A 9,850-nucleotide genomic window follows, 5' to 3' on the forward strand; every position below is an offset into this window, starting at 1 on the left:
CATGGGTTTACATGTGTTCCCCATCCTGATCCCCCCTCCCACCACCCTCCCCATCCCATCCCTCTGGGTCTTCCCAGTGCACCAGCCCTGAGCACTTGTCTCATGCATCCAGCCTGGACTGGAGATCTGTTTCATACTTGGTAATATACATGTTTTGGTGCTGTTCTCTCAGATCATCCCACCCTCACCTTCTCCCATAAAGTCCAAAAGTCTGTTCTATACATCTGTGTCTCTTTTTCTGTTTTGCATATAGGGTTATCGTTACCATCTTCCTAAATTCCATATATATGCATTAGTATACTGTATTGGTGTTTATCTTTCTGGCTTACTTCACTCTGTATAATGGGCTCCAGTTTCATCCATCTCATTAGAACTGATTCAAGTGAATTCTTTTTAATGGCTGAATAATATTCCATGGTGTATATGTACCACAGCTTCCTTATCCATTCATCTGCTGATGGGCATCTAGGTTGCTTCCATGTCCTGGCTATTATAAACAGTGCTGCCATGAACATTGGGGTGCACGTGTCTCTTTCAGATCTGGTTTCCTCGGTGTGTATGCCCAGAAGTGGTATTGCTGGGTCATATGGCAGTTCTATTTCCAGTTTTTAAAGAAATCTCCACACTGTTTTCCATAGTGGCTGTACTAGTTTGCATTCCCACCAACAGTGTAAGAGGGTTCCCTTTTCTCCACACCCTCTCCAGCATTTATTGCTTGTAGACTTTTGGATAGCAGCCATCCTGACTGGTGTGTAATGGTACCTCATTGTGGTTTTGATTTGCATTTCTCTGGTTTCCTGGTTCTTAAGTAATATAGTAATTTACAGTTATAAAGCTCTGTCACAATCATTACTTTTTAATCTAGTGTTTTAAATTGTTGGAATTTCTGGAATTAAGGGTCGTGTTTTCTAAAGGAAGTTATTGTAATCCCTGGGTAATATAGATACAGAACTGGGTAATTCCAAAAGTAGTCATGGCAGAATTTTTTTCTTTAAATTATAGATCAGAGAAATAGGTCTAAACTGATGTTTTGAAACTTTATGGCTTTTCCTTTCTAGCTATAAATTATATCCATTAAGTGAGTAGATTCTTACCATTTTCAGTGTGATGATCCCTTTCAATGTCAAAAATATATTGATCCTTATATAACAATTGCTCTTTCAGTATCCTTCATTGAGAAAATATATACGCAAAAAACTTACTATAAATTCTGTGACTTTTGAAAACCTCTATGTCATATTCATCAAAAAAGTGCACATTCTTTGAAATATAGTACCAAATGGGTATAAGAACACATAATTTAGTCTTCACACAGGTATATATAGAATCCCAGTCCCTTATAATAAGGTAATTACTCATTCTGTGAGACTCTTATGATAACACAATGGCCAGTGATCATCCACCCACAGGTTGGGAATCAGTGCTTTTCACGATATACTTCCTTCCTTCAGTCACTAGTACCAATAATCTATGTTGTTAACCAATAACTTAATAATTGATAAAGTATTTCTGAATGGATGTATTTCTGAAAGTGTTGCAGAATGGATTCTAGGTCTTTATTCTCTAAACTGTATTGGACTCTCTTTGTTTTTGTTTAATGCTTTTTGAAGATCCGTGCAAGTATTTAATGAACTAGGATGAAGAACAAAAGCTAAGCTTCTCTTTTAGTAGTTCCTTTCATACTAAAGGGCTTCATTTATTTACCGTGTCTCTAATGATTTGTTCTCACTATCCTGTCCCTATTTCTCCAGTAAGTAAATCACATGCTCAAATCACGTGAGCATGGTTAGAATGTGCTTGTGGCCTGTAGTCAGCTTTTGAACTCAGTCTTTGTCCCTCTCCCTTTGCTTTAAGCTCATTAACATGCTGGTTGTTAGTCTAGATTTGCATTAGAGTACATTGACCTGGATTGACTGAAATGGAGTCACCACTCCCAGCAAAATTCCTACGGTGCGACCATCTGCATCTCTTAAACAAAGGTCTAGGAATGAAAATGATAGTCATAACTTCTTAACCCCCCTGTACTTTTAATGTGATAGCTTTTGCTGTAATAAAAATATACAAACATTTCTGAGATTAAATACCAGGAAAATGCAAAGCAGCTAGGCACCCGTCTGTCTCCCTCCTTAAACTAGAAGAAACTTAAATTTCTAAGTATCCATGTATATTTACTTGTAGATTTTTTAACCAAGTATCATTTCTAGACTTTCTGATTATAAATTTGAACATAGGAACCATAGCTGTTGTTTTGTTATAAGTACAATACTCAGTTCAGTTCAGTTCAATCACTCAGTCGTGTCCGACTCTGCGACCCCATGGACTGCAGCACACCAGGCCTTCCTGCCCATCACCAACTCCAGGAATTTACTCAAACTCATGTCCGTTGAGTTGGTGATGCCATCCAACCATTTAATCTTCTGTCGTCTCCTTGTCCTCCTGCCTTCAATCTTTCCCAGCATCATGGTCTTTTCCAATGAGTCAGCTCTTTGCATCAGGTAACCAAAGTATTGGCATTTCAGCTTCAGCATCAGTCCTTCCAATGAACGTTCAGGACTGATTTCCTTTAGGATGACTGGTTGGATCTCCTTGCAGTCCAAGGGACTCTCAAGTCTTCTCCAACACCACAGTTCAAAAGCATCAATCCTTCTGTGCTCAGCTTTCTTTATAGTCCAACTGTCACATCCATACATGACCACTGGAAAAACCATAGCCTTGACTAGACAGACCTTTGTTGGCAAAGTAATGTCTCTTCTTTTTAATATGCTGTATAGGTTAGTCATAACTTTCCTTCCAAGGAGCAAGCATCTTTTAATTTCATGGCTGCAGTCACCCCCTGAAGTGATTTTAGAGCCCAAAAAACTAAAATCTGCCACTGTTTCCAACTGTTTCTCCATCTATTTGCCATGAAGTGATGGGACTAGACACCATGATCTTTGTTTTCTGAATGTTGAGCTTTAAACCAACTTTTTTGCTCTCCTCTTTCACTTTCATCGAGAGGCTCTTTAGTTCTTCACTTTCTGCCGTAAAGGTATTGTCATCTGCATATCTGAGGTTATTGATATTTCTTCCAGCAATCTTGATTCCAGCTCGTGCTTCATCCAGCCCAGCCTTTCTTATGATGTACTCTGCATATAAGTTAAATAATCACGTATAAGCTAAATAAATGCATTACTACTACCATACAAATAGTTCACTGTGAAAAATCGGGTGTTAAATTGTAGCAGATCACATGACTACAACATGAATTCTGTGGCATAATGAATAGTATGTTTACATGATCTTGTGCATTAATAGAAACATGTGTCTGTAACCAAGGGTGCTCAATCTTCAGAACACATGTGGACCCTTAGTTCACTTCTGTATTCTTCACTTTGTAAACCAGGATCTAGCAAACTAGAATGAATTCAGAGATGGGAAAAGAGAAACAGCCATATCAAATGAGAAATCATTGAGGTTCTCAGATTCTATTTAATAAGTATTTAGTAATATATGTAGAGGACCAATGGAGATAGCATAGCTATTATTAAATATTTGAAATCTACTGTATTTTGAACTTATTCTTTATGGCTTTTCTGGGTGGAAAAAGTTTTCAGAAAATCAAAATTCTGCTCAACATGGAGAAGAATTTCTAAAAAATGGAACTGGTTGCACGAAGAAGAAAGTAGACTCTTCACTAATAGGTATAGATGATCTTGTGCCAAGCTGTGATAAAAGGATAACAAAGGCCCCATGGGTGTGTGGACTAGATAGCCTACAAAGCCCTTTCAAACATGAGAAACTGAAATAGTAGAGAAGAAAAGAGAACATAGCACAAATCATCATTTAACAATGTTCCGAATACTCGCTACTAAATCCTGTCTCAGACATATTATATAATGTCTCATCCAACTCCTAAACTGTTGTAATTCCTTAAGAGCTATACGTACAAAATTGTGCTCGATTCAGATGCAGCAGAGTACGGAGGACACAAGAGACTGGACCACAATACCGAATTCTTCTCTGAACCTTTTGAACATAATAACTGTCCCTGTTCTCTTTTGGTAAGTAAGATTTTAAGGTATTTTCATTTCATTTAAATTTATTCTGTATTTTCAGAGTGATGCCTTTTTGTCCAAGGAAACAACTCTTCAGCAAGTCAGCAACATGGAAACAAGGCAGGGAGTAGGGAAGGGGTATTGATGGCATGAAGAAAATAGATGCAAGGTGTGGTGCTGGACTCACTGGGTTTTGGAAAAACAAATAATAAAGGATATTTAGCAGACAATTGGGGAAATTTGAATATTAATAGGATTAAAAATTATTTCTCAAGACATAAGAGGAAGGCAGGTTTTAGCTTTCTATTGTATTTCTAATTTTCCTACAACAATTTACTTTCTTCTTGCAGCTTTCTATGTTATGGACTATCAAAGTTTCATTTTAAACACCTTAAAAGAATCTATATATACATTTTTTTTCTTTCATGTAGTCATTAAAGACTGTGAATTCATTCTAGTTATAAAATTCTCTGGTTTCTTTATATTACTGAGGAGAGTGTTGTTTTATATTAACAAAATTTTACTTTGTGAGGTTGACACAATGACAGGATACTGCTTTAAACTACTAAATTCAATTTCTTTTTAAAATGTAGAATAAAATTTTGCCATTTACAGCAGTATGGATGGATCTGGAGGGTATTATGCTTAATGAAAGAAGTCAGAGAAAGACAGATACTATTTGTTATCACTTACATGTGGAGTCTAAAAAATAAACAAGTGAATATAATAAAACAGAAACAGAGTCATAGATATAAAGAACAAGCTAGTGGTTACCAGTGGGGATAAGGGAAGGGTAGCAACAGGACAGACTTAGGGATTAAGAAGTACAAAATACTATTTATGAAGTAAATAAGCTGCACAGTTATATTGTACAGCACAGAAAATATAGCCAATATTTTATAATAACTATGAATGGAGTATAAGATATAAAAAATTTGAATCATGTCTTACACCTGAAACTATATTTCAGTAAAAAAAATTGTAATGTAGAATTTAGAAATTCTGCATAGGTGGAGAAATTCTTCGTTTATGGCCAAGTCCACATCTGCATTATATACGTTTCGCTTTTCATGACTAGTCACATATCCGTCTCTCTTTCTTTCTCATCCGTCTTCTTCTACCTGTCTGTCTCAGCACTGCAGTTTTTTTGTTTGCTTGTTTCACAAGGAGAGGACTTGGATTTGTTTCATTTCTGTAAGGCCAAGATGTATCCCATAATGTATAGTTTTATCATTGCTGTTTAATTCTTTCATTAAAAAAAAAGTGTAGGTAAATATCAAACACTAGAATCTGTGTGGTACCCCTTACTCCCTTCTTTTGCTACTATATTCCCACCTCCCAGGATGGTAGCAGCACCTTACTTTGTATAAAATAAAATAAAAGAGCAGAGATGAATAAGACTAAATTGTTGATTATCAGCTCTGAGCAAAGCCAAGAGCCTTCGGAGACCTGGGTGTTACCCTCAGTGTGTGTGTAGGGCGCTGCTATTGATGATGACGTTGATTCGGCTTTGGATGGAAATACAAATTCATATGTATTTTCAAGAGGGAGGGCTCACAGGTGCTAGCAGATTATTTCTTCAAGGAATGCTTGCTGTGGTTGTCAGAACATTCAGTTTTGACATGTAAAATAAGACTGATAAAAATAGTTTCTGAAATTGAATGAGAAAATGATCTTAAAGCTCTGAAATAACCGAAGAGTTAGAGAACCCTGAGGGGTTAGGGAAGGTGACCGCGCTCATAAGGAGGAGTCAGGGAGAAGCAGCGCCCAGTTGTGATAAAGCCAGACTTGAACCAGTTGATATAGACTGAAAGAAATTTGAAATTTCAGCCAGCAAACATGTTACATAGCTAACTTTCCTAAAGATTCATGTAGCCAAGGAGGGTTGTGTTGGTGAGGGAAGCCTGGTAATACAGGAAAAAGATCACAAAATGTCATGGCAGGGGATTTGGGGTTAAGTCGCCAGTCTGCCATTTATGGATACCAGCTATGAGAACTTGAATAATTTGACCTTTTTGTACCTGTGTTTGCCTGTCTGTATAGTGAGGATTAATAATAGTATCCTGCCTATAGCAAGAGATTCTTAGGTATAAATTCATTAACACAGCCAAACTTTGAGGAAATTGCAAAATGCTGTTGTACATATATTTAAAAATTATTATTGTCATGGCTATTCAATATTTATTTAGGTATTCTAAGTGTGCCAAGACACTAGATGCTTTGAGGACATTCTCCCAACTTTGGAGAAATTATCATCTTACGTGAGGGCTTGCAATCTTTGAGGCTGGGCAGAAAATATCATGACATCCTTTTGATTTTTTAAGGGCAAAGATATTCTGTCATAATTAAAACAAGCCAAGTAACCAGTGGCAGCCACAGACAGGAGATTACTTTTCAAGCGCTAATTAAATTGATCTTGCAAATATGGACTGTGCAGTTCTAAATGAGCTGATGGAACGGAGAATGTCACATAAGTCTCCATAACAGGTAGAGAGATACAGCCGTGCAAGCATATGAGAAATAGAGCAGAGCTTAACCACTACCTGTAATAGAATTCTGATCCCACTGGGTCAGGAGGTAAATATTGGTTCTGTCTTCCCAGCAGCAGCATCTTGTTTTTGATGACTACAGGTGCTTTAGGAATAACTCATTTTAAATAAGCCTTTAGATTCCAAATGAAATGATCATGGGTTTTAATGTAAAAAATAAGGCACCCAGTAAATTAACTACACTACAATTTAAAAAAAAAAAAAAGGTTTGTGGTTAGGGATGATTTCTTAAGCAAGGTGTGAGTACATAGAATAGTCATAGTATTCATTATGGTATTGTGATTTTTTGAATAATTTATATTAATGCAATATAATATTTTTTTTATAAAATAAGGGAGCCCCAGTAGACCAGAAAATCCAATAAAACAAATTCCTTCTTACCTGAGTTATCTTTTGAAGATTCAAATATACTTCCAGTATAAGAATGCCTCATTATAACAGAACTCTTTATTAAACTGATCAATAATGTGCTGAGATCCGGTCAGGTTTTAGGTTTCATTTGACCTGACTTCTGCCTCCCACATGTCTAGAATAAAGAGGGAAGGGGAGACAAAAATGTAACTTTTCCAGGAAATTTCTGTCCATCACAACTAGCACACTGTATTTGCCAAAGCTTAATTTGCAAGCTCAGTAATCCAAAGGATCTGCTGAATAAGTGTCAAATCTGTTTTCAAAGATAGCAACAAACAGAACTCAAAGGAATCTTAAAATAGCCACACACGCTGCAGCTTCAGCAGGTACCACCCCGGCATCTTCTTTATGTGCTCCATCAGTTAAAACTGTGAAACCAGAGGAGAACTCCGTGTGTACTGCTGCTGAGATGTGTATGCTAAGGTTGGAGTATCTCACAGATGCCAAGAAGCTATAAGGCAGAACTTTTCCATTCTGCTTTACTGGCAGCTTTTGGAAACTCCATTTTAGCATAATGATTTCTCTGCATTTTAGCTTCTGATATAGGAACTTACATTTAACCTGTAACTTCATCAGTAAACCAGAAGGGGCAAGGGCGCTTTCTTTTTCTTTTCTGATTCATAAATTCAAACTCCATGGCACAAATCAAAGAACAGAGATGATTGACCCTGAAATAAATTAGATTGCTTTACAATAACTTAAGCAGTCTTAATGGTGAAATGTGAATAAAGCAATAGTTTTTGCATCTATTATTTTGCTAGTAAATCTCCTTAATCTTAAGAAATAGATCTGTTTACTTCCAGTCTAAATTTGGTGACTTGCCCCTCAGTTGTAGGTATTGAAAATATAAATTAAGTTGGTTGGGAAATGTTTTTTTGCTCTACCAAGAATTATGAAAATGTTTAGTTTCTTTTTTTAAACAAATCAATTTTAATTCATAAAGTTTTCTCTTTTTCATATTTCTAAATATATATTTCTACATAGAAATATTTACTAGATTACTTTTCTCTTAAGCCTAATGCAAAATAATGAATTATAATGCTTTTCCTTAGAAAATATTTTATAAATTAAAAGATATATGTGAAAATTAAAATTATTAATGTCATCCTTATTTTTCAAAATAATTTGTGATAGACATATATGTAGATTGTTAAGATCTAATGCCCTTTTCAACAAATGCTGTTTTCACTATGATTTATACAGTTGCTAAATTTTACAATTTATAAGAACATTTTAAAATTTGCCCTTTTAGTATTTTTATTGAAAATTATTTTTAAGTTTGCTGTTTCCAAATTTTTGATAACTTGTTTTCAAAAACAGTGCAATTAATATTTGTAAATCACTTTTGACCCAAGAAGAACATCATACTTTGCTTGGATGGCATAATATAGTGGATCGTTGTATGATCAAAGTTTTTGTTGTTGTTGTTGTTTTTTTAACTCATAGTAATAGTTTGTGTAGTGATTAAGTCCTTATGTAGTCAAAATAACTGGGTAAATGGCATGCATTTTGACTCTCTTAATAAATGAACCAGATTACGCTGTGGCATTCTGATTCCTTGTGAAGAACAGAGTACAAAGACAGCTAGAAAAAAATAAAATTCATGACTTTACATTACACTGTCTCATATGTTCTTAATGTGATCCTAGCTACAAAATGTTCGTGGCTTAGTGACTAGTAAATGGGCATGGTGACTATGTTTATCAGCATATACTATCTGTGATGGGTATACTAAATGGTTTCTGTATACATAAGCTTAAATATGAGATATTCATATTTAAATATAAGCAGTTATATTTAAATCTACTTAAAATATGTTCATATTTCTTTTGCCATAGGAATCAAAACTATTTATAGAATTAAAATTGTAAATTGAGATTTACAGAAGCCAATACTTAGCAATAAATTATAGAGCCTCAAATTGTTTATGTCTGTAATTGTCACATCATAAGAATTAGCTCTAATTATCTTAAGTCTTTTAGTATAATTGGTAGTCATTTCCTAACTACTAAGAACATTGATTTATATATGCAGAACCCTAATAAAGAAGAAAATTTCAAAATCCATAAATAGCCATAGTTAAGAAAAAAATCTGTTGCTTGGGGAAATTTTTTCATGTTGCCTATACTGAAAGGGCTCTGAAGCAACATGAACACATTCTGGTAATTAACACTGCAGTGAAAAAGTATAATTACACAATTTTCCTGTTAATGATATTGTACAATTATCAACCAATGGTTTTTGAGCAGATAGTATTAAGCGGCCTCGAAGTGTGACTGGAATTGGCATCATAAAAGTCCTTACATAAAATGGCCAGCATCATTTAGAGAGAATTCTTAGAGCAGTGTTTTAACAATTAAATGCCAAAGGAGGAAATTCAGTGCATTTATTGCAAACCTTGAAGTTCTTACATCACCCTCTTTGTTTTACTCTTAAATTTGGGCTAGCTAAAATACCAGAGATCACAGAGAGTAAGATTGCTTCTAAATTATCAGCTTATAGTTGTTCATATTTCATTAATTAAATCAGTATGAGGTAATAAAATCAGGGTAGATCCCGAAACGGTGTAAGATCCGGTAGGAGACGGAGGCAACGTCCTGGTCCATCGCTCTGCCACACTGGGGGCCTGGCGCTCCTTGTCCTGGGCCTTACATGTCTTGACAGCTGCCTTCTCAGGAGCTGGGCCAAGCAGAATCTCTTTATCTGCATATAGGGTCAAAGATACCAGAGAGGTGTTTTTAAGGTAAACAGACCTGAAATCCTTTTCTTCAGTTTCCCATGCTACTGAGAAATTTAGATCAGTCTTCAGTTTTAGAGTGGTCTCAATAGAACAATTCAGAACCATTCTGATTATAA

The 9,850-nt window shown here is 35.5% G+C and overlaps 1 protein-coding gene across 1 annotated transcript in view; it reads left to right on the forward strand.

Moving 5' to 3' along the window:
- The window catches only part of GBE1 (1,4-alpha-glucan branching enzyme 1), a 290,948-nt gene that overhangs the window by 278,296 nt on the left and 2,802 nt on the right, over positions 1–9,850 (forward strand). Inside the window, exon 15 of the mRNA XM_065913821.1 lies at positions 3,923–4,040. Within this exon, the coding sequence (XP_065769893.1) occupies positions 3,923–4,040 (118 nt within the window). The remainder of the gene's footprint in view (positions 1–3,922; positions 4,041–9,850) is intronic.

Source organism: Muntiacus reevesi, chromosome 21, assembly GCF_963930625.1.
Source record: "Muntiacus reevesi chromosome 21, mMunRee1.1, whole genome shotgun sequence".
NCBI classification, from domain to species: domain Eukaryota; kingdom Metazoa; phylum Chordata; class Mammalia; order Artiodactyla; family Cervidae; genus Muntiacus; species Muntiacus reevesi.